The sequence below is a fragment of the Gambusia affinis genome, linkage group LG01 (genome assembly GCF_019740435.1).
Source record: "Gambusia affinis linkage group LG01, SWU_Gaff_1.0, whole genome shotgun sequence".
NCBI classification, from domain to species: Eukaryota; Metazoa; Chordata; class Actinopteri; order Cyprinodontiformes; family Poeciliidae; genus Gambusia; species Gambusia affinis.
Genome location: NC_057868.1, coordinates 18,344,834 through 18,370,208, shown reverse-complemented (window position 1 = coordinate 18,370,208; position 25,375 = coordinate 18,344,834). Strand labels below are relative to the sequence as shown.

At 41.1% G+C, this 25,375-nt stretch overlaps 1 protein-coding gene and 1 long non-coding RNA gene across 6 annotated transcripts in view; one reads left to right on the top strand and one right to left on the bottom strand.

Annotated features, from left to right (window-relative positions):
- Positions 1 to 23,483, top strand: part of tns2a (tensin 2a) — a 75,676-nt gene extending 52,193 nt beyond the window's left edge. For 4 of the 5 annotated variants that reach the window (XM_044113644.1, XM_044113621.1, XM_044113613.1 and 1 more), the window contains exons 6-28: positions 259 to 308; positions 934 to 1,117; positions 1,396 to 1,446; positions 1,548 to 1,670; positions 3,410 to 3,474; positions 6,357 to 6,440; positions 7,513 to 7,625; positions 8,137 to 8,197; positions 8,334 to 8,409; positions 10,415 to 10,544; positions 12,495 to 12,560; positions 12,670 to 12,786; positions 13,966 to 15,537; positions 15,806 to 15,971; positions 16,389 to 17,458; positions 17,553 to 17,681; positions 17,802 to 17,897; positions 18,147 to 18,224; positions 18,363 to 18,440; positions 19,874 to 20,042; positions 20,137 to 20,205; positions 20,483 to 20,512; positions 21,184 to 23,483. In XM_044113644.1, coding sequence (XP_043969579.1) covers positions 259 to 308; positions 934 to 1,117; positions 1,396 to 1,446; positions 1,548 to 1,670; positions 3,410 to 3,474; positions 6,357 to 6,440; positions 7,513 to 7,625; positions 8,137 to 8,197; positions 8,334 to 8,409; positions 10,415 to 10,544; positions 12,495 to 12,560; positions 12,670 to 12,786; positions 13,966 to 15,537; positions 15,806 to 15,971; positions 16,389 to 17,458; positions 17,553 to 17,681; positions 17,802 to 17,897; positions 18,147 to 18,224; positions 18,363 to 18,440; positions 19,874 to 20,042; positions 20,137 to 20,205; positions 20,483 to 20,512; positions 21,184 to 21,322 — 4,716 coding nt within the window. In that variant the 3' untranslated portion in view covers positions 21,323 to 23,483. The remainder of the gene's footprint in view (positions 1 to 258; positions 309 to 933; positions 1,118 to 1,395; positions 1,447 to 1,547; positions 1,671 to 3,409; positions 3,475 to 6,356; positions 6,441 to 7,512; positions 7,626 to 8,136; positions 8,198 to 8,333; positions 8,410 to 10,414; positions 10,545 to 12,494; positions 12,561 to 12,669; positions 12,787 to 13,965; positions 15,538 to 15,805; positions 15,972 to 16,388; positions 17,459 to 17,552; positions 17,682 to 17,801; positions 17,898 to 18,146; positions 18,225 to 18,362; positions 18,441 to 19,873; positions 20,043 to 20,136; positions 20,206 to 20,482; positions 20,513 to 21,183) is intronic. The other variant, XM_044113630.1, reaches the window with a different exon arrangement.
- On the bottom strand, positions 4,173 to 5,015 carry LOC122829267. Its single transcript, XR_006370346.1, has 2 exons — positions 4,928 to 5,015; positions 4,173 to 4,665 (listed from the first exon to the last, which is right to left on the bottom strand). It is a non-coding gene; the product is annotated as an uncharacterized LOC122829267 (long non-coding RNA).
- Positions 23,484 to 25,375: the final 1,892 nt, after the last annotated feature.

Below are 25,375 nucleotides of genomic sequence, written 5' to 3'. Positions count from 1 at the left end.
AGGAAGAGTAAAATATTCAGCTACATACAGTCTCATTGGATCCCTTTTAAACAACTTCCATTACTATCACTACTCTACTAGCAGCCTGAATTGTAGTCTCTGACTGAAAAGTTTTTCTCCTCTGTGGCATTTAGGCTGGGGCCTAAGGGTTCATTAAAACTTTGTAACCATTGTATCCAAAAAGGCTAAATCATCACTGTAATCATTGATGTTGGAAGCCACTGATGGAGAGGCAATGTGTGTTTGTTTTCTTCACAGGGATCAACCAAGTCTCTAACCTACACCAAACAGAGGAACACCCTACCGAGGTAAAATATACATTATGTTACAACCATGTTTAAATATCATACCTAATAGATAAAGTCAAGGGCCTCACATTTGCCTTCATTGGCTGTCCAAACGGTGCTCTCTCCATTTGTTCCTGTTTCAGACTGCCTTCTGTGTGTTCTCAGATGAAAGTTTAATGTCACAAAGTGATGCAGCACTTTGATCTGATTTATGTTAGAAATAGAATCCAGTTTCCCATAATTCATGCTAAATGTATTGAGAAGTACCCCATGTGAACATCCAGGTCATCTTTGACAAAGGTGTGGGTGTTTATCAGTCAGTCATGATTTGGGAAGTGAAAATACTTTTTCACTGTACAGCATATCCACAATTACATCTCCACTCTTCCTGGGGGCCATTTAAAGTCACTGGAAATTTATATTTTTTACTTTTACTTTAAGCAGAAGTAGGTTTGAGGACATCAAAACTATGATGTTGTGTACGCTTTGATGGAGTATGAAGCTCCTATGTGTGAATTATTCAAATTCATGTTTGACCACCATCTTGTACAAGCTTATTTGACCAAGTCAGCTCATGCAAAGAGAATTAATGCAAATAAAGAGCCTTGAAATACTCATATCTCCTGTTTTTCCTCTGTTCCACCAGGAGCTTCAGTGTGGACCGTGTGATGGAGCGCGTGATGGAACGCCACTACGACTTTGACCTGACGTACATCACCGAGAGGATCATTTCTGTCTTCTTCCCTCCGAAGCTGGAAGAGCAAAGATACCGGCTCAATCTGAAGGAAGTGGCCGCCATGCTCAAATCCAAACATCAGGACAAGTTTCTGGTGAGGAACACCAGCGAGTTGTTCAGACCCTTCATCTAACAAATGTGGGGTCTGAACAGATGTTCAAGTTTATGCAGCTTGTTGTGCAATAGAGTTTGTCATGTACGCTGCAGCTACAGCAGATAAAAAAATATATATAGATAACCACCAGACATAGCAGCCCAGATGAGACAGGCCCTCAGCAGGCCCTCAGCAGGCCCTCAGCAGGCCCTCAGCAGGCTCCGGGTGATCCAGGTGATCCTGGATGCTCCACTGTCACACCCTCTCTTCTGTTCCAGCTCCTGAACCTCTCTGAAAGACGCCATGACATCACCCGACTAAACCCAAAGGTAGATCTCTTCTTTGAGTACTTCTCCAACAGTCCAATAATCATCTGCTTAATCTTTTCAAATCTCACGTTGTCGTTCCTCATGTTTCCACCATGCTACAGGTCCACGACTTTGGCTGGCCCGACCTCCATGCCCCGCCGCTGGATAAGATCTGTGCCATATGTAAGGCCATGGAGAGCTGGCTGACCTCTGACCCCCAGCACGTGGTGGTCCTACACTGCAAGGTCAGAGTTCATGGAGGGCTTCTCTCACACAGACATGCCAATGTTTAACACAGACGCAGAAGGCTGATTTAAAGAGCAGGCTTCAAACTGATTTTCTTTCACAGGAACTGATAAATCAATTGCATGTTGAAAGGCTGACTGAAGGTCACCGGAACGATGCATTTGTATAGACAGCAACACATAGGGAGCGGCTTGAACTGAACACAGAAAACACTGAAAGAAAAATGTGAAAATTTCTGTCTGCGTACGCAGGTAGTTTAACTCAGGATCATTTTTCTTTCATTTCCTTTAACTCTTAAATCTGGGGTAGGTAACTTTTTCAAAACAATATTTTTTATTTGTTAAGACTGTCACCATCTTGGGATGGGCTGTTGTGGCGCAGGGGTTAAGCACAACCCACATAAGGAGAAACTTCTTCTGATTTAATGTCAGATTGGAACAAAAATAATTGCTTTGCAGCTGTACATATGCAAGCTTTGCAGATGAAGATATATGGTCGTTTTTGAAAATGAATAAAGAAAGCTTGGGATGAGTCTGGGTCACGCTTTAGAAAGGGTGTATTGAGGTAAATGCCCAGAGCCCCAATTTGTACATCCAGACATTCCTCAGTTATTTGAAAATGACGACATTACAGTAATTTTTTTGGGAACATGGATCTACTGGTCAGGGGCTCCAGTAAACCTACCATGTAACGTATTACCTACTGATGTATTGTAATTTGCATTATTAGAAGATTTTTGCTGTGGTGGATAGGGCACCAAACCAGCCCCAGCCCAGGGGCCCACATTCTTATAATCCCGGCCCTGGGATGAGTGATTGTGTATATGAGGTTTGGAAGGTTTTCAGATTATGTATTCTGAAAAATTACCTGAGTTTTTGATCAAACCCTTGAAAAACGTTCCTGATTTCAGACCTGTGAAATGGCTCTGTGCCTTTACTTGTGTTCTCACAAAGCATTAATACGGCTTAATCTCTGGTTGCTAATCCTGGTCTAAAAATGTTACATATGAAGTCAGTTTGGATTAAACTAACTGGACATTAAACTTATCGTAGTCGTTTTTCCTCTAAAAAAAATAAATCCTTGTCCTCAAAAGAACCAGTTAATTATTGTGCTGACAGCTGGGCTTCTGCAAGTTTTGTTATTTATTCATTTTTTATTGCTTGTTGATTTTGGTCTGAAGAATTGAAATAGCAAAAACCAGACAACTCCTGAGCCTTGCCGACTTTCCAGAACATTCCAGCTGTAGGAAATTATCTATCAGCTGCAGATTACGCCAGGGACGAAGAAAACTGAGTTCCTGTCAATAAAACAAATTTTAAAAAAATAATAAGTTCTCCACCAAGAGAGAGGCACGCAGCAAAATTAGCTTTGATTTGTGCTAATTGTGTTAAAGGGGCCCTTATACTGGTATCTGGAGGGGGTCCCAATTGGAATTTGGTGCTGGAATGTTTTTGGAATGTGTCAGGAAGTGTGGAGCTCTTGCTGTGAAAAAGACTCCGCAGGGAGCTTTTTAATTCCAGCTCAGCAGCCTTCACACATTTCTCCATGTTGTAGTTTATCTGGTCTCCTCTCCTTTTTCTCTGCATCCTCGAATCCAAGAATCAAGGTCATACCTCAAATTTTCAGATCCTATAAGCCGTTTCAGTCACGAGGAAGCTAAACCGCCCTCGGTCAGATCAGTTCATGATGATTTTTTTTTTTTTTTTTACGTATTTCTCTCTCTTTTCTCCCCCAACAGGGCAACAAAGGTAAAACGGGCGTGATTATTGCAGCCTACATGCACTACAGCAAGATCTCTGCAGGGTGAGTGTGAGCGGACAGGAGGCGCAACATCACCGCTGAATTTCTGGTTCATTAAAATATTTATGCTTTAAGTCAACAGAATGTCAAAATATATAGGATTGAACTGTGCATATCTAGTTACAGTGTACATACCCCTGGGACAATGACATATGATATGACATTCAACTGAAGCAATAAACACGTTAAGAGGAAAATAGATACACTGAACAAAGTTTGATACTCCAGTTGTATAAGTATGCACAACCTTAAACTGATGTATTTGCTGAAGCATATTGATTCAGTTTCAGCATTCAGGCTTCTTTAAAATGAATCTATCATCGTTCCACATCATGATTTGGTAATATCTGATCATTCTACCTTGCAGAGTCGTCCAAATCTATCAGACTGTGAGAACATCTCAGTCAGAAAATCACATTCAACATAATCGATAATGTATAATATGTGCGAACGCACAAAAAACATGCAGCACCATATTTTACGCACAAGCCGGCATGTATAAAAATGAACATTACATAAAAGTTTGTGTAAACACAAGCAAACTTTTTACCTGCTGTGAAAATATGCGGCAAAAGTAGGATTGATAAAAGAAAGGTGCGCAGGTATGCGCGTACACATGTAACCACTACTTAATTTAATTAACAATAAATTCAGTAGGAAAGTTACTTTTGTTCTAGGGTCATACAGGAGGATGATAAGCATTCACGTTTTAACAACTCAGGTTTATTTTCTTTCTCCACAAAAGAATAATTACCTTAATAAAATTAAGGTATAAAACTTAAATTGTCCACCCTTAAAAATAACTCAAATATTTCAAAAAAATTAGGGTAGGTTTTTCTACACTGTAGCTTTAAAGCTCATTTCAACAAAGAAATTACAAATTTCAGTAAGTCTTTCAATATAACAGTTCAGTCAGTCAGTTCAGTCAATGTGCACATAAATTGTCCAGTTTGAAAATGTTCATGAACAAGTAGTTTGTGGAATAACCAAAAAAATAAAGGATTGGGGGCCACCCTTTTCTCTTGTTCAATTCTCTTATCTGGTTTCCAAGCAAAATATCCAGCTCCAGTAGCATCAGTCCCTCTGCGTTGTCCCAGTCTTCAGTCCGAGTCACAAAGATGGCGGCGGGACCCTCGTGCTTCTGGAACTCCACTGGCTCGTTCAGATTTCAGTTGTCCAAACAAAAAAACCAACCTGCATGCAGAACGTTAACCGATCATGCAAGTATACGGAAATCGGAGAAATCTTAAAAAAAACGCTCAGTAATGAAAAAAACTTACTAAACAAACATCACTTCATCATAAACAGTCTTATTTCACAGAGCTATGCTACTTACAGAGCGACACCTAATACTCCGGTTGGTTTTTTTTCAGTTCGAAAAAACTGAGCAACGTTAGCTCCAGCTAAGTAGCCATTCTGCGTAAGTAAGCAGCTGAAAATAAAACAACAGACTCACCGGAGAAATCTAAGAACAGACCATACATCATTTAGTTCAAGATAAACAGACTTCTTTCATATCACAACCGCTCTTTTGCATAGTAGCTTCTCTATTCTGCTTAGTCTGCCATTTCTTTTCTCTTTTACTCTTCTTCTCGTACTGACACAGGGGAAATGTGGGTCTAATGCCCCCTACAGGACATCCTAAGAACTACAAAATAACACATTAAACATGCAGACAGATCAGCATAGTTTATGGGGGTTACACACAGTTTTATACATATGAATTTATTTCGTGCGCTGCACTTTTCAAAATTTGTCTGTATGTCAATTTATTTGTGTAAAAACTGCGCAATCTTTTATACATGAAGCCCCAGAAGGCTGAAGAATCAATATGAATCAGAAATATTTTTCATCAAAGAATTAAAGTGTTCAATTTAATGCAACCAGATTACTGTAGATAAATGTTATATTATTCATATAAAACGTTTTGAAATGATTCATCTTAATCCTAGCATTTTAATGGGGGAATGTACACAATGCATTTAATAGACTTATTACAGATACTAATCTTTTGGGGGGGGGTTTCCTGTTGACTTTTTTTATTATTTTGTTAAAGGGGACCTATCATGAAGAAAACTAATATGTTATGTTTTGTTGTGCTTCTATTTGGGTCTCTGCTGATTCTGAAAATGAGTGATTGTGATTGGAAGATTTTCAGAAGGCTGAAAAGAAAGAAAACCACCCTCACTGATTTTTAGCAATAAGTTAATGTTTTTTTGGTGTCTGTTACATGTGCCATTTCAAAAACCTTTTGAATGTAACGCCACAAATCAGCAGGTCCTTCACCTAGCAACCCCAGCGAAGCTGAGCCTATTACCTAGCAACCAAAGCTGTGCTCCAGGGGGTTTGTTCAGCTGGTATCACCAATGTTGTTGACTTACTATCCATGTATTCTGCATTCTTGTTGGTTGTGCAGGAGGCTCTACTTCTGCTTATCAAATATGTACGGTTGTATAATCATGCCTCTGTTTGCAGACATTTTCACGTGCGATTGTAAAAACATCAAATTGGGGCAGGGGGGCGTGGCCAGCAGCTGCTTATTTGGACTCAAAGTAACAAGAGGACCTCAAACAACTTATTCTGAAAGGAGCTCAAAAAAGCAGAAACCAGAATGAAATCTCATTATCTAAGAATGATTTTGTGCAAAAAATAGAATGAACATGTTTTGCATAGCCCACATAGACCTATCCTAACCTGTTTAGGGAAGAATAATAGGTCCCCTTTAATAAATTAAGTGTGTTGGATTCCTTTTAGGAACAGTGGAAACCAGTTTATCCTGTGCTCTATGCCAGCTGTATCCTTTCCATGTACTTTTTGGAGCTCCTTAATGGAAACCGTTAACTCAAAGCACTTGCGTGTTTGTGTGTGTGTACATCTGTGTGCAGAGCGGACCAGGCTCTCAGTACTCTGGCCATGAGGAAGTTCTGTGAAGATAAGGTGTCCTCTTCCCTCCAGCCGTCCCAAAACAGGTAGTGGCCACAGGATGATCTGAGAGGAAATAAGTAGGGAGGATACAGTGGGGAGGGTGGGTGTTGGTGTCCAACATCACACGTCAAATGAATGAAGACATCCGATTGGCGGAAAAAGGAAAAGGAAACCACTTCTGGCCTTCAGTTTTTTGTTGGACTGCGGTATCTTTACCATCATTTGACAGTTATGTCATCACTATGTCATCTGTTCGTTTCTCTTATCCTCCTTACGTTAGAAATAGTAAATGGGCATGGCTATATTAGCTGTGCTACCCCTAACCTATGTTTAATTATAAACATAGGTTCTGCTAACAAACAGTATTTAGGGGGAGTTATTACTAAGGCAGTAAAATGCTAAAATTTTGCTCTGCAATTAGTGGGTTAGCTGACCACTGATAGCTAAAAAAAAATTTGTTAATCCATGCTAAAATATTTCTAACTAGAGAAAGCTAAAATATTCTCCTTTTTTGTGTTGAGCAGAATATACAGGCCGATATTACTTTATTGCTTACATGACCACATTTCAGACAAGCTTCAGCTGTCAGACACCATGACTTAAGAACACTTTGGTATACAGATGAGTTCAATGACCACAAACTCTCTGTGATTGCAAAACAAGTCCATATATTCACAATCTTGGGGTGATACCACCAATGAATAATCTTTCCTACTGTAGAATAGACTTCAAATTGTTTACAAATAGCTTTTTAACTCTTCCCAGTTTGACCGGCATCGATGATGGCTTCCCTAAAATCATTGCTAATGTCTTTCTGCCTTGGCATGGTTTTAACACACACACTTGCACACTTCAAACCTCCTGCTTTTAAAGAGATTTTCACATAGACCAAAGTAGCAGATCATGGCTCCTACGTTTCCTCCTAAATACATTGAAAGCAGTTTTTGACGGCCATTTTCCCATGTCTGTAGCCCAAGAACTGAGAAAACATTTAAATTAAGCCCAGGAATTGTTTTCTCCTCTACCAAACATTTAAACACTGGTAACTACCTGGCAGCAACAGTGTGTGTTTTTTCCTACTTCTTCCTGAGTCTTACGTCCACTTCTTTTTTCCAGGTACATCTATTACTTTGGAGGCCTTCTCTCTGGGGCGATAAAGATGAACAGCAGCCCTCTCTTCCTCCACCAAGTTCTCATCCCGTCGCTTCCCAACTTCCAGGGTGAAGGAGGTACATTTCTTCATTAGTATGGAGCCAAACTATTAAATAAAAGCAGGAAATGTAGTGTAAGTTTTTTTCGCTGCCAAAATAAAAATTCATAATTTGAATCTGTGATTCAGGACAAACAGGGAGAGAGGGAGAAACTTTGTTTTGATGACTGATGTCCTGAAGATCCTGGTGTTTTTCTATGAAACTATGCTTCCAGGTTCAGTTGTAAGAAAATCCTTAACGGAACCAAGAAGTACCTCCTGTCACTGATCTGCTGTCCCTTCATATTCTATAAGGGATGTGATGTTTATCATGGCGTCATCCTCTGACAGGCTCTCCCAGTGGAATTGCTGCAGTGTTTTCAATGCAGACATAGACGGCTGAATTCGCTCTCTAGTACCCACACACATGTCCGTCTGTTTGTCTTTAATCTGATGATCAGGTCCAGAAGGAGTGGATGGAAGTCAGCACATTCCTCCGTCCTGACGCTGATGATGCTCACAAAGTCTAAAATTATCTCTCCTGTTCCTAGGTTACCATCCCTTCTTGAAGATCTATCAGTCCATGCAGTTGGTCTACACTTCAGGCATATAGTGAGTCTGCCTTCCTCTTGAAAGGCCAACTGATAGACCAGATAAGCATTAACATTTGACCAGTTTGTTCCAAAGTTAAGCAGTAAAAGTAGTGTTGCGTACACCGTCTTGTTTCTGAAGCCATTGTTGTTCACAGTGACCTTCAAGGCACTGGTGGGAGGCGACTGTGTGTGTCCATTGAACCGGCCTTGTTGCTGAAAGGTGACATCATGGTGAGTCGAATGTGAAGGAAATCCCACACTAAAGGCCTGCACTGCAAAAACAAGATCTTGTATTTCTGGTCTAGTTTCCAACGTAAATATCTTAGAACACTTGAAATAAGACAAAACAAACTTACAAGTAACTTTTGCAAGATATATGAGCTTGTTTTAAGTCAATAATTCATTATTATTGATGAACATATGTGGGATAAATCACACAGCTTTGTCTGCAACACCTGATATAGAAAAAAACAAATATGTCAGAACAAGAAATATGCTTAACATGAGGTAAACCCTTATCCTCTGGATTAACAAGTTCACACCTCTTGAGCTGTTTTGCATTTTGTCCTGTCACAGCCACGAACCTCAGAGGATTTTATCAGACTCAAATTATTAACACCCCAACACGATTTAGGATTTGAACTACTCTTTTCATTTTACTTGCATGTTGGTCGCATTTGGAATATTTTGACCAACTTGAGTATTTTGGGATTTTTTTTGTCTTGAGTTTTTTTGGTTATATTTCCTGCCAGCTTTGTACATTTAAAGTTTTGCCCGTTCTTTCCTAAATAGCTTAGTCTGATTGGATGGAGAGTTTCTCTCAGTTTTTATGTTTTGACACAGATTCCCAGTGGATTCAGGTCTGAGCTTTGTCTGGACCGTCTTAACACAATAATAATGCTTTGATTTAAACTCATTTCAGTTCTGGTCACCATGTCTAGGTTGTTCTGCTGAACTGTGAACATTTTACGGGGGTTTATTTTGCAGTTTTTAAGAGGTTTTCCTCCTGGATACGCCATGATTCTCTCCTCAACACTGAGCAGCTTCCCTGTCCACATAGAGCAATGGTGTCAAACTCATGTTCAGTTCAGTCTACATCCAGCTCATGAATTTCCTTAAAGAGCCATTTGTGGTAAACTGTATTAATAAAACGAATTATTAAACTGTTTAGATAATATTGCTTATACCTTATACTGGTATTTAACATAATTTCACATTGATGTAATTTGGCACTATACAAAAAAATCTGATTTGACAAATAATATAACATTTAAGTGCACAACTCTTATCTTGGAGTTCTGTTTGGCCCTTTAGGATGCTGAGGGCCACATAAACTCAAGGCCTTGAGGCCAAATGTTGTTTGACACCTGTGTTGTAGAGGAAAAGCACGATGCTGTCAACATTTCACCATGGCGATGATGTGTTTATAGTGGTGTGCATTGTTAGGCAGTGGCACTCTGGGTAACCGCCTCCTTCTTCTGCCTCCTAACCAATCAAAATGCAGGAAATCATATGAATTTTGAAGCAGGTCAAAATGTGGTGAAGTTCTTCACAAAACATGTAAAATTGTCTTTTTTCCAACCCACAAGCAAGGGGTTCCACCTCCCCATTAACTTCACACACATAAGAGGAATAAAAATGTCCTTCAAAACTTTTTTTATCTGATGTTCCCGTGAAACATCTCCCCATCTGTTCTTTTGCCACCCTGGGTGACTGCCCATATCACAAACCCCCAGTTAGGTTTCCAATCAGCAAAAATGTTCAGTTTTAGTCTCATTAGACCAGAACACTCTTCTACATGCTTGTTATCTCTCACGGAGTTTTATTTACTGATTTTTTGACATGTGAGGTAAATTGGTCACAAAGGACTTTTAGTGAGAATCAGAATAAAGACAACAAAATACAAATGCACATTGCAATTCAAATTTCATTTGGAAGAAATTTGGAAAAGCTTGCTTAACAGAATGCATCAAAGCTTGTGGCTATAAAATTACAATATGTGGAAAAGTTCAAGGGTTGTGAATACTTTTGCAAGGCCCTCTAGTTCAGATGGGGGGAAAGAGCAGCTTGTTAACCAGAGATCCTCATTTGTCTGTGTGTGCAGTCTGACATTTCAAAAGTGTGGGTGTCACTCTTCAGAGAATATAAGGCCTCCCATTAACTCCGCAGGCCTGCAATTATCCCACATCTGCTCCAAAACTTCATTGCTTCCCTCACCTTCTGCTGCCCCCTGCAGGTGAAATGCTACCACAGGCGGGTCCACAGTGCCGTCAGAGACACGGTGTTCAGGCTGCAGTTCCACACCTGCACCATCCATGGATCCCAGCTCTGGTTTGGAAAGGGGGAACTGGATGAAGCTTTCACCGGTGAGTTTATCCACTTGGGTTGATGCAGCTGACAGGAGTTAAGGAACCACAGGTCACAGACATGAAGAGTGAGGATTTGGGTTTACGAGCTGTGTTTTATTGTGTACTTTCTCTAATCCGTTCGCGATTGGAGGAGAGGTTTTCTTGCAAAGAGGGTTTATTTGTTACTATAATTATTCATAATTAAAGGCAGTCTTTTTTTTTAGAACATGCCTCATACATACACATACATATGGAGTATGCTATTTTTGATATCTGAACAGTATTTAAAATGATAATTTTGCCCCTACTCTATAATATGATTTCCTTACATAGATTTGAACATGCTAAACATTAACGGTTAATTGCATTTTATTAAAGTACAGACGTCCCGACCCTGAACCTTTCTATTGTGTTTCTGGTATGCACATAAATCTGATGCACAAGCGACATCCGCAAACAGCAGCAATGGACCATGACTCTGCTTCTCTCAGCCCACTGGGGCTGCAGTTTTGTTTAGAAACAAAACAATCTGATGGGATACTGGAAAAGACCATTGTGTTCAAGTTGTGCCAAAAGGAATGACCCCATCAGCAAAGCTATTGAAGCCTAAAATAGCATGTGAATGCTAAACATGTTGCAGCATAGATGTTCCTAATGTCAGCGTCCACAGTCCCCTAAGTTATGATGAACTCCTTCATTTCTAAAGTGTCATGAATGATCAGGGGTTCCTGAGACACAGAACAGTCAAATGGACAGAATAACACTTTGAACCACTTTGATTGTTGAATGACCTGAACAGCAGATAAAAGACAATAAATATCTGTTTAGCTCATAGCTAAACATAGCTCATAGCTCATATATCTATTTATGCAATAATTTAGCAGGAAAAAGGGGCTTTGAAATGTAGCTTATTTTGTCGATATATGGTTTTTGATCAAAATTTGATTAATTACAGATCCTGCATTTAACTTGATTAATTGAGTCCCACTAATAACCTATGTATTTATTTATTAGATTGTTCCCTTAGGTCTTGATTGAAACCCTGTTGTGTATGCCTGTGTATGAACTGAACATGATTCTCTGAGCATTTTTCAGGGTGGGGCCATGGCCACCCCCTGGTCACCCTTTGCATGTCACTGCCTGCGTGGCTCAATTGCCTCTCACTTTGCTGTTGTTGCCCCTGAGTTTCCCTGCTGCAGGACCATGATATTTCTGTTTCCAATATGAATTAAATAAAGTTTACATTTCATTTTCACAGAAAATGTTTTTTAGCAGCAGCTATAAAACCGTATTACTATGAAGAAATGTGCTTCATTTGTGTTCTTGAAGTGCAGTCCCTTTATATCTTATAAACTGTTGCAAGGAAAATGGTATTACCCCCCAAATACCTCATTTATTTGGGTTCTGTTACGGTATATCGTCATCTCTGCACTGACTGACATAATAGCAGCCTTTGAAACTGGCATTGTGGGAATATATCTGCAGTGGTTTGGCCTCATGATATTGTGGTCAAATAAATCCTTAAACATTAGTGGTTTAATCCCCATCTTGGAAGTAATAACAGTTCCCTGGTGAAGAATTAGATGTGATGATACACGGTTGGTGGACATGCATTACTTAAGTCTGTAATGAATGTGTTTCTTACCTCAGCTCTTCCTCAGTTTAACTTTCTCTGAAATGACAGACTGCGTGTTTGTAGGAACAGTGTGGTTTTTATGCCTTAGATGAGATGAAGCATTAAAGTGTGTGATTATCGGTCACACACCTCTAAATATATCAGTGGAATAAGTATTGGAGCTTTCAAGGGTTTTCCAACATGCTAAATAACCATTTCCCCTAAATATATCTAAATATACGTAATCAAATCATTTATTTCTAGAAACCGATTAGCTTTTCTATAGCCAAGGAACTCGTTTCTATGACGTTTTCCTTTTAAATTAACATTTGAGCATTTCATCTTATCCCCAGATGAACGATTTCCATCCGATGCCACAGTAGAGTTCGTCTTCTCCTCAGGACCTGAGAGGGTCAAAGGTCAGTATGCCCAACTTCAGATTTTGCTCAAGTCTATTTCTGGACATTTAGGTTATTCACTTATTCAAAGAAAGAAAGAATTGGAAACCCAATGTGTGCTTTTCCACAGGCCGCGAATACCACAGAAACGACCCAGCTGTCATCGTCGACTACAACACTTCAGATCCAGTGGTTCGTTGGGACTCCTATGAGAACTTTAACCAGCGATATCAGGACAGCCTGGAGGGTAACTGGTGTCTTAATGTCCCATTTCTCAAATTTCACCCACCCTTGACAATCAGAGGCACACCGTCATAAATTAACTAGAGTACAACAGGTCTGATAAGAGTTCAGTCCATCACACAACTTTACGTAATACCGTTTACAGATGATGTGGTTTTGTTGAGATCTTCATGCCTTGATCTTCAATGTGTGCTGAATCATTTCACATCCAAGAGTCAGTGCTTCTTGTTCTCACGTAGCCATTCCACTCAATTCTCATCTCTCTTCAGTCCTCTGAATGGGATTTCCTCCACTGAGCTGGTTGGGCCAAGTTGTGAGAAATGAAGCAAAGTCTTTTGCAGTGCTTTAGAATTGTAGTCAGCCTTTATAGGGTTGTAGTTTGGCGATGACAGCAGAGGAAATGAACAAAGCCATTCGATCCATGTTGGCCACGTCTGTTTCTTGTTGGCAAAGATGTCATGGCCCTAATCCCCATGGAGTTACTTACTGCACACACAATTTCCGGTAAGCTTCATTAAGCATCACAAAAGTCTTGGCCAAACATTAGCAATTTGGTAAAATCAGATCGAATTGTTTAAAACTTCAGAGTTCAGACCTCACACCAGATAATTGATTCTCAGTAGTCGAGGATCCAGATCATGTGTACAAAGCAAAGCGTAGAACAAGAGGCTGGTTTTTATCAGGCTACGTTGAGGCAATTGTTAAATGTCTTGGAGTCTTGTTTGATGATGGATAAACAGACCGGGACCTCATTGGAGCTGTTTTTTTTTTGTTTGTTTTTTTGCTGTGGTCTACCATGGTACAAAAAAGAGATGAGCTAAAAAGTTAAGCTTCTGATTTAATTGTTGATTTATATTCTCACCCTCACATATGGTCATGTGACGTGCCTCCTGACCAAACATAATTGATTCTCAATACAACAAATTCCTAGATACAAGTGGTGGAAATAGGGTTGAAGATCTCTGTCATCATAGAGCCACTGCTCCTACACCTTCTGGTTGTGAAATGCTTCGGGGTCCAACCTTAGTGAGCAGGAGAAAGGACTGCTGAGAAGGAATTCTTGGTTTCCCTTCTGGATTTTGCTAACCTCCACAACCTAATCTCTGATTACTGAAAAACAGCGGGTGGATAGAAGGACATTACCACAATATTTAACTGAGCTGTCTCTTTTATTTTGTTTCAGACATTGCACATACCCGAGGTCCTTTGGATGGAAGTCTTTACGCTCAGATAAAGAAACGTCGAGGTCCCAGCTCTGGTTCTATGACCTCCACCAATGGCAGCAGCCCAGCAGGAGGCCCTGCAGAAGACAGAACTGATCATCTGATCCCTCAAGGTTCCGACTCGGGCCTTTCAGCACACTCCCTCCACTCAAAACAATCCTCAGTCCATCCTGACCACCCAGAGGAACTTGTTCGCCCACCACCACCGACCAGACAGGAAAGGGAGGAGCTGGAACGTCTCCTCGGTGGGATTGAGGGAAACAAGGATGGAGAGCGAGAGACCGCCATTTTAGACGATGGCGATTCCTGGCCCCCGGAGAGAACTGGGACTTTGAGGCTCAATCGGTCATGTTCTTGCAGGGATGGTTACCGGTCTCAGCGCTGCGCTGAACCCGGGTGTGACCGCACCCTCCTCATGCCAAATGGCTACTGTCTTGATAGAGCTCCCGGCACTAACGGGCACCACGGGGCGACACCTTCCACCAGTCCAAGCCCAGCTGGTCCTCCATCACACATGGATATGTGTCAACATTACAGCCCACATACCCATCAGTCTCTTCCTCCACCAGATCTAGTGTGGGACCGGCAGAGTGGCCCACCCCATTACTTACACCGCTCCTGTTCGGAGGCGCCCTCATCTCGACATATTTGTCCGTACCCATCACCAGACCTCACCCCTCATTCTCATAATCCGTCACACCACCATCCCGTACCTGCTGCTGGTCGACTTTACTGTCGTGAAGATGTTCCCTTCCATCATCCTCCCCCACCTCTCAGTCACCACCACACCCACTCACACCACCCAAAACCCTCCACCAGTCCAACTTACCATGACATAATGCTGATGGATAACCTACCGCCCTCTAGCTGTCCTTGTAGGGACTGCAGCATTAGGAGAGAAGATTCAGCTGCCTATCACACCCTGAGGCTAGAGCGCGGTGACAGCTTTCATTGGGACAGAGAGGCAGAGCTTCAACAACGAGAGGCAGGACTCAGGAGGACGAGGGAGACGGAATTAACCAGAGGCCCAGAACTTCACTGGGAGAGGGATCCTGGGCTCAGACGAGGCAGAGAGCTGTCACTCCACTGGGAGCGGGACAGGGAGGCGGAGCTGCAGTGGGAAAGGGACAGAGAAGCAGAATACTGGCACAGACGGGCTACCGTAGCCTCCTACGACCCACAGGGACACGATCTGCCAGCCTTCAGCTTTGACCCTTTACCGTCAGGTCACCCGGCTTATCCAGAGGCGTCAAGGTCCCACGCTCATTCCCACCTGGATCTGAAGTACAGCAGCAGCAGCAGCGGGTACCAAACACCACGTCAGGTGTGCCCCTGCTCTCCGTATCAGCCCTCGCCATCTGAAAGCAGAGGCTATGCCTCGGGCTACCAGTCAGAGTCCACATCTCCTCTCCCACCTCCTTCCTCCATGGTGGGGACTTGCAGCCACAGCAACGGGCCAGCAGACCATATCCCTAACCACCACCACCACCATGCGGATTCACAACAATCATACAGCTCTGATTCACACACTGGTGAGTCACAGTAAACTCACACTCTCAGTCATATGTTACTACTTAACAGGAATGCTGAGGGAATAAGTCATCCCTAATCAACAACAGCAAGCAAGGAAAGGTTTACTCGACATGCCAGAATCCTTTTGCATTACTCAAACAGCTTCTTGTTGGTTGTGGAGTTTCACAGACAATGTTCAAAAGTGTCCTCTGGCCACACAGGATCTGTGTTGATACTGTTTATTGAGATAACCATTTAACATGTTCTACTCTTCCCATCTTGTCTCAGATGGCCTTCGTAGCTCCGGTGAGAGCGTGGGCTGGAGGGATCACATTACCCACGGGTCTTTCAGGAGGGTCCACAGAGATGCTCATGTGGCCTGCTCCACACCATCCGATATGTCCGGACCATCGACACCAGTCCACACCAGCAGCCCACTACGCACACAGGAGAGGTACTCCATATCAGCTCTTTGAATTTGAAGATTAAATCATTTGAAACACTAGTTTATCATTTTCTTTTGTCAGATTAGCCCAGTCAGTCCAGAGAGAACCCAGCAAGTTTTGATTTTCCTTCCACTTCAAAAAGATACATGGTTTTTTACTGAATAAGAATCCAATAAAATACATTGAAGTTTATGATTGTCCATGACAAAATATTAAAATGTTTCAGAATAAAACTTTTGCTCAACACTGTAGGCATGTTTCTTATTTCAGGAGTTTGTTGCTTTTGTTCCACTGCAAACTGGCCCTAATTAACCAAATTAAATTAACCAAAATTTTCTTGGATCACACTCCTTTGCGTCAATATTTTTAATAACTGTGCACACAGTTAGCATTTTTGTGTTTCACATTGTGTCTGTCTTTTAAAGTCCCAGTCCCGGAGGCAGAGATTATGAGATCCGGACCACAGATATCATCAGCAGTGACAACGAGGGTTCCCCATCACAAGACGGACACTTTAGTAACGCTAACGTCATTCAGGATTCATCAGCACACCCAAAAACAAGCACCAAACAGGAGGAACCTTTATCACCCACCAAACCAGATTCCCCATGGATAGATCCCCCCAAAGCCACAGCACCGCACCAAAACTGCACCATAGATGCACCTTCTGCTTCCCCTTTTGACTCTGTGACACCAACCACAACAAACCAGGAGCACAGCCAGGTTCCCTCCTCATCAGCACCAAACACACATCCCCAGACTCTCCCTCTCAATCCTTCAGAAGCCGCTGCTGTCCCTTCCACCGTGGTCCAGACAGTAACCCCATCTCAGACCCAAACCCAGGCCAATGGACTGAGTTCAGCACATGTGAATGGATCGTCACCAACAAAGTCTCACCCAGAGAGCCCCAAATCCCCCACTTCCAACCCAGCTTTGGCCCCTGCGTCATCCCCCTCCTCACAGCCTGGGTCCAGCAGCATGGACGGCTCTCCTGTCTCAGAAGTCCCGGTTCCTGGTTTTGCCACTCTGGGTAGGAGGTTAATGTTGAGTGGGTCAGAACCCCACCACCCTAACTACCTGCAACACCACGGACCCCCACACCACCACTACGCCATCCTGGACCACAGTGCTCCTCTAGACTCTAGCAAGAGAAATGGCTATTTTGGTCCTGCCCCACACCTCCACCCGGCCTCCTACTCCAACTACTCCACCATCTCCATCCCTCTCCCCCACCCACAGCCACCTCTGCCAGAGAAGCGACATCACCCTGCCCAGCCAGGCTCCCCCAGTGAGGGGGTGAGGCCAAATGTGGGCCAGGCGCCTACCTCTGCCCAGCATCAGCACCACGTCACGTTTTCTCCCACAGTGGGGGAAATTTCACCACCTGCAGGGCACAACGAAGAAGTGGAGGGTGAGGCAGCAAATCCAGTCAGTGTGAAGTTCGTCCAAGACAGTTCAAGGTTCTGGTACAAACCAGGCATCTCTAGAGAGCAAGGTAAGGTCACCAACTAAAACCCCATTGTTGTTTGAAAGAATCAAAGCTTTTGAAACAAAAGATCAGTTTGAAACATTTAGTTATTTGTCTGTAGCCATCGCTGCTCTGAAGGAGAGAGAGCCAGGAACTTTCCTGATCAGGGACAGCAACTCCTTCCAGGGAGCCTATGGCCTGGCTCTGAAGGTGGCCACGCCTCCACCCAATGCAAGCCTCAACAGCAAAGGTACAACGGACTCTCTTTATCTCTGCATTTCCCATAATCTATCCTCATACCTTGCCTTGCTGAGATTTCTAAAATGATGAGACCATGACATTTTTGACAGTAATAACCTGTTTTTCACAGCAAGCGACCCCCTGGAACAGCTGGTGAGACACTTCCTGATAGAAACAGGCCCCCGGGGAGTGAAGATCAAAGGGTGTCAGAATGAGCCACACTTTGGTATGTTTTCCCCTCCACTTTCAGACAAAATTCATGTTAATGATTCGAGGAGAACATCTTTGGTGGATGGGGCCTCATTAGTTTTATTACACCTGACAATAAGCTGTCACTGTCTGAGGAGGCTGTGTGAAAAGATCTGGGATGAATGTTTGCTTTAAATTAACATGTGATTGTTTTAATGGATGAACACTGGTTTTTTTAATGTTGTCTTTCTTGAAAACTTATATTTCTGCCATATTTTATCAACAGGGAGCCTCTCTGCACTGGTCTATCAGCACTCCATCACACCCATTTCTCTGCCCTGCACTCTGAAAATCCCAGAGAAAGGTTGGTCCAACCCTGTGCTTCAATCTTTACACTGTGCAAAGGACAATATTTTTCATCAGATTCCTCATGTTGAGCATGTTTGCTCACTTCCTAAAGTATTTTCTCTTGGTGTACATGATGTTTCCTATATGCTCTCAGATCTTGTAGGAGAAGTGCAGGAGGTTCAACCAGTCACCAGCATCAGCACAGCGGCAGACCTGCTGAAACAAGGAGCAGGTGAGTTCTTCATCCTGCCTTCAGCATGGCTTTGGAGAGAAAGAAACCCCGGGCAGCGTATTGTTACCATAGCATCAGAGAAAAACTGGCTATATCTGTGCAGAATCTGTGTGTTACAGCCAGTTAAATTCCTCATGGAAGTAACTAGGTATTCATTGTGCATGTAGTTTGCTTACTAGAAATGACATTACCAAGTCAAAAAATGGCAGTATTGCTGCCATTAAACTTCCTGCTAGAAATCTGAGGTCCTAAAAGTTTGAGGACCTTTTCAGAAGAAGCTCAGAGAATAAATGAAGGATCAAATCCAGATAAAATATTATTGTTATGTAGATGTTAAAAATTAGATCAAGAGGATTCGTTTGTTTCTAATAAAAAAAATACCTTGATATGCCATTCTGGATACGTGAAATATCTCAATCTGGTCTACATGTTATTTTTCAGTTATTTCAAACTGAATTTACCATTATAAGGATCTTATGAACAAGGAATATGCATGGCTGTTTTTTGCATTATTTTGCAACCAACAACTTCAATGTTTTATTAGTATTTTTATGAGACAGACCAAAGCAAAGTAGTGCATAGTAGCAAAGTGAAAGGAAAAAGATCCATGTTCTAAAAATATTTCCACAAATAAATACAAAATCTGACATTGGATGAAGAGTCTGTGGTTTTGTTCACACAGCAGGTCTTGATGCTCAATTCAGATTGTTTTCCTGCGTGGTCCTTCATGCTACTAATTGAATGCGACTGCAATCAGATGTCTGTGTGAATGGTTTATGACCCACAGTGCCCCGTATGCACAGAAGAAGAATATAGATTTCCACATAGCAGGTCATTGTAATAACTGTTTATGGATCAATTTTAAAGTTTATTCAATAATGGGAGCCGATAGTACCGTCACAAAATCAGAAGACAAAGGAAGCCAATAGAAAGAAAGCAGCAGTGACCCTTAGTGGAACATTGACTGCAACTTCTGTAGAGAACTTCTGTCAGAACCAAGAGTAATGGGACTGTAATCTTATGTTCTTCACTGACAGACACCTTTCATAATTAAAAATTTACGCCCTTGTTTACGGCTTCTTCAGGTACAGAATTATGACACACGTCTCACATCAGTGACATAAAAATCAGATAAAGTAGAATATGACTGTTTCAACTGCAGACACTTTGAAAGCAATCAGATATCACAGCTTATGGAAATCCCACAGTCTGGATTTTTGGAGGGGTGAAAAGATCAGAAATCGCATTTGCCTGCTGTGTGAACATGGTAAATGTTCAAATATTTCCACAGCGGAACAAGCGTTCATATTTATGTCTTAGCTTATGTCTTGGATTAGCTTATGTCTGTATGGATCTATGGCAATGCGTCTGTTTTTACGAACCATATTCCAGCCGAGGTTTGACGTTTTACGAGTTCTTTGTGTCTTCCACAGCCTGCAACGTTCTCTACCTGAACTCAGTGGAAACCGAGTCGCTCACCGGCCCCCAAGCGATCGCCAAAGCAACGGACGCCACACTGGGCCGGAACCCTCGACCGTCTGCCACCGTGGTCCAGTTCAAGGTGACCTCGCAGGGCATCACGCTGACCGACAGCCAACGGAGGTAAAGTCCGCCGACTCCCGCTGAAAAAACAATCTTGAATAAATTTCCCGCTTTCAACGTGTGTTTTTTAATTGGTTTTGTTTTTCTTCCCCAGAGTTTTCTTCAGGAGACATTACCCTGTTAACAGTGTCACCTTCAGCAGCATCGACCCAAAGGACAGGAGGTGGGAAATTCAAACAGAAAGAGAGTTAGAGTGAGGGGTGGGATTGACATTTCTAACCTAACAGGAAATGTGTAGCTTTCCTGCATCGTGTGGCGTTGTTTTAATGCATGGAGGTCGGTTTTTTTGGCTCTTTTGCCTGTTAGCATGAACATCTGGTTGATTTGTTCTTAATAGGCATGCTGGCTGCAGCAACTGCATCAGCTTGTTGAGCAGCTCTGCCTGTGATTCAGTGCATGTCTGAGTCCACTTTCTGTCTCTGTCTCTCTCTGGACTCCAGGTGGACTAACTCCGACAACACAACAGTTCAGTAAGTGGATTTGTGGCTGAGAAACAAGTGCTCTTACAGCCTCTGCATGGCGTCAGACAGCATGGAAGCCTTGGAAGCGGGAGGGGAGAAATCTGTCAGTGGACCAGATTCAATTACGAAATCAAGACTAATGTGACCCATTAGCTGCATTTTCATTACAAATATGCACAAAACGTTGTCAATATTCTACTAATATCAGAAGAAAAAAAATAGCAAATGCAGCGTTTCCTTTAACTACGAAACAGAATTAAAGATTTCTAGTGAATAAGTTTGTTCATGCACAAGTCATTAAATAACAAGCTGCGCCATCTTCCTTCCACCACTTCCTGTTATTGGCTTCTTCATGGCTTCCTCCAGTGGAAACGTCCCACTGGAGGACTTGTGTGATGTGAAGAGTGTTGCCAATGCAATTTTGTTAAAGAAAACAAATTTTATAACACAAATCACCTCATGCTAGTGCCAAAAATTTTGTCCATTAAGCAAATTTGTTTAAAAAATGTCAAATTGTGCAGTTATATTGTCAATGGAAACGTTGCTAGTTTTACATAGAGCTGACTCTGTTTTAATAAACAGCAGGTCCTTAAGCTCCTCCTACTCAGACAAAATATTTGCCCCTTCAAAATTCAATCTTTTTCCCCCCACACACACTTCCTGTTTCGTTTCCCCTGCAGGGTGTTTGGTTTTGTTGCCAGGAAACCAGGCAGCACAGCGGAGAACCTGTGCCACCTTTTTGCGGAGCTGGACCCCGAGCAGCCCGCTTCTGCCATCGTCAACTTCATCAACAAGGTCATGCTAGCGCAGCGCCGGTGAAGGAACCCAGAGTCCGTCGACCAAACCAGCAGACCGTTCAGTGTTTGTTCGTTTTTCCCATCACAACTCCTCCCGGAATGAGGAGGCTTCTTGACAGAGCGGAGCAAGCAACCATCAGGGGCCGTTACCAAGAGGCAAGATGGAGGATTAAATGACCTACTTTAGCTATCGCTGTCATTTTGAATCAAATTCTGATCACCTCCATCTGTGTGGATCTACTGAAGATGGAATGACCTGTCATGTGCCAACTATTGGCTGGAGGAACAAAAGGTTTATTTTAAATAGAAATCAGATATCTCATCTGTTTTTCTTTTTTTAAATGTTTCTATTGAATCAGCTGAAACTATTTTTCAGGTAAAAGGTTTATTACCCAATGTCTGTTCTTTCCCCTTGATTCAATAACTCCACTGAGCTCCTTTGCTTTTATTGTCAGCAAATAAAAAGGATTTGTTACATGTAACTATGGTAACGGGACTGTCCTGATCAGGATTTTTCAGTCCCCCAATGCGAATGTCAATAAAAAGTCTCTTCCCGATATGTGATTAAAAATTTATGTCATGTAAATGATGCCAGACAATATTACATATATTAGTGTTATCATTAAGCCTGCAGCTAATAATTACTTTAGTAAGCAATTATTTTATCAATTACTCCAACAATTAATCAGATTTTTCACTACTTAAGCCTTTTGATACGTTACAAATATATTAAAAGATTCAAATAAACATTGCAATTCATTTCTTTAAAAAAATGAAATCACTTTATGGCCTAAAAATGCTTTATATTGCATTCATTTTGTGAATTTGACAAACAAAATTGTTTTTTGCATTTTAGTACAGTTTTGGTTGAATCACTGCTCTGAATGTATAGTCCTATTAACAATCAATTACTAACTTAGTTGATTACTTCACTAAGGATTCATCAGGATTAATCTGAATAATCATTTCAGCCAAAGATGTGATTTTGTTCACTATCATTCCAAATTCTGCCGACTAATCGGTTTTTATGGACAGGGATGGATATTGTTCTCCAGGTCAGCCTCAATGTGGAGCCCCAGTTCATTTATTTGACTTAATATCATTTCTGTGTAATGTGTTAACATCTGTCCTGATAAACTGTGAGATAACATAATATTACTTGTGAAGCTCACTCATCAATGGTGAAGTTCTTTTATATTTTGTATGACTGATTAACCAATCTTGCCTTTTGATAAACAGCCCTGATTAAATGACAACGCGCTGTGCCATACTGTTGCCTTCAACACAGACAGAAATGAACGAACAGCTCTTGTGAGGTTTGAACATTAGAAACATAACTGCCTTGAATGACAGAAGATTTGTATATTTTGTACCAGTCAAAAAGAATTCTTATTTTTATCTTTAAGCGTAACCAAGGTGATGTAATTAACTTCCTGTATGTAGAGACGTTAAGTATTCTAATGTACGTAAAGCACATCCACATCGGCACCTTTCACCTGCATTTACCACATTTAGAATCAGAACCGACAATCATGTTTGGGTTAAACTCAGATTTGTCCGTTCACTCAGAGCGAACCAGGAAAGGCAAACCCGAACGTGAGGTAGTTTTTTTTTTCTTTGTTTTGTTTTTTTATTATTATTTTTGCGATGAGAGAGTTGTGCGCGTGCTGAAGGTGAACGTGGGGTGAGGTGGTGAAAAAGGTTTAGTCAAGTCTGGTTTTTCCCAAAGTAATGCATGTGAATCAGGGGTGAAGTTAAACTGTTAAAACGGACTCTTCTGGAGTTCAGCGTGGTGGGAAAACGTTTGCAGCTATTGTTGGAACAAAATGAAAACATGAATGACACCAATGTTAGAGTTTTAAAAGCACACACACACACACACACACACACGAGTGGCCAGAAGACAAAAGATGAAGCACTCTTGTATTAAGCTTTTTATCAAGCTATATTTTTGTACTTATTCCTTGTATTTTTTTATTATGCATTCATTTACTGTTGTCTTAGTTGGTAGAAAAACACTACTTGTATTACAACGATAATATATTGTGGTTATGATGTTATCATGTAGTAATATATTTTCACATGCAGCTATGGGGCAGAAGAAGAAAAAAGGAAACAGTTTGTTCATTTGGAAAGATGGGAGCCTATTTTGTATGCAAGCCAATAAAGAATCAAAGTGAAAACTGTGTGTTTCTTGGAAAGTGAGTTATTAGTTGGATAATCATTACTGCATGAGAAGATCCTGCTCACATTTTTCTGTCATTAACTACTTCTACTAACTTCAACTAATTGTGCAAAGTCATATGTCAAAACGTTTCGCTTTTTCTGGACATTATTGCTATGTCTTTTGCCAAACTTCACTATTTTTTTACTTTTTGAAATACTTGTGCTTTTGTGCAAATCTCACTACCATGGAAATACATTGAAATTCTACAAAATTCTGCTAAAATCTTCAGCTTTTTCACAGCTTACTACTTCTGCCTACGTCAACTTAGAAACTCCATTCAACTTTTGAACAAGTCACAAGACTTTAAACTATATTCAGATGTCTCTGCTATGTGATATCTATTACGGTTTTTCCACACTTGCGATTTAAGTTTTATGCAGATTCTTGATGCTTTTCAGGTTTACAGTGGATTTCTCTAACTGTTGTCAGATGTTAGAGTCTAAACTCTAGTAACTGATGATTTTTTAACTTTCCATGCTTTTTGACTAACAAAATAATGCTGTTTATACATATTTAACTGTACAAGAATAATTTATGCATTAAACGTAGCCAAGGATATCTACTTTTAGGAACTATTAATATCATTGCTACAAGTTTTACTGTTTTCTGTCAAACTCTTCTGGAGTTCAGACATGTCACACCTTCTCCTATTCCTTCACTGCATTTCTCTGTGGTCCTCTGTTTCTGTGTATCATCATTCTGATTGTCTACCTTTCAGTATACGCCTTCTGCTTTTACTGTCTACAAAGGTCTTCTGCAAACTTTAATCAATTTTAGTAATTCATATATCAAAATGTTCTGTTTTTTTTTTTGTTGTTGTTTTTACCTACTTTGTGTTATTTCCTTTGCTGTTTTACTTTTGAACTTTTTCAACTATTTCAGGTTGCATACAAACTTCTGCTAATTTATGCCTTTTCTTTTGCTATGTTTTACTTAGAACAGCAATTTTTCTAGTTGTATCAAACATTCAGTTTAGTCTCAGGAATTTCCCCTGGTAATGAATTACTTTGTTTCCTCTGTAACAAAATAAGCAACTTTTTTCACTTTCTATCAAACTTCAGGGGATTTTATTAGCATTTGTGTGATGGATCAACAGAAAGTAGCATCTAATTGTGAAGTGATAGAAAGTAACTTGAAACAAAATTTGCAATTGAACCTTTTGAATTGATCTTACACTCGACTTTGGACTTCAATTGAGACTTGGATGGAGAGTCTGTGACCGATGGCAGAATTCAACTAAAACAGAAATGTCATTTCAAATTGTGACACACACATACACACACTATATACAACATTCTGGATAATAACAACCCAGCATTTTATGTATTTTGAGTTGCTAATTTGATCATTTGTGAAGTGGAGCTACCTTAGAGTTGTATTATCCTGGATCTGCTTTGACCCTTAGATTAAGTGTTTCCCAGCCTTGGTTTTCAATGTATTCTGGATGCTTTAAATGTTCCCGTGCTTTAAACAAACCTGGTTCAGATTATTGAAGTTCAGCAAAAGCTCAGCCACTGATTTAAATCCTGTGTTGAAGCAGAGAAACTTCCAACATCCAGGGCAGTGATCCTTAGACCAGTTTTTCCCCAACCTTCGTTCTCAAGCCACACTGACCAAGACGTTTAGGCACATCCCATTCAGATCTTTACAATTCAGCAAAACCCTGTTAATCAGCCATCAATTGAATTCGTGTGTGCTGAAGCAGGGGAACTTGTAGGGCAGTGAGCCTTGAGAACCAAGGTTGAAAAACACTGCCTTACTTCCCCTAAATTATACTGCAGCAGAAATGGTGTCAACAACACCCATAACAGATTAGATTTTTTCTTTTAACTCTGTGTTTGCTGCTCT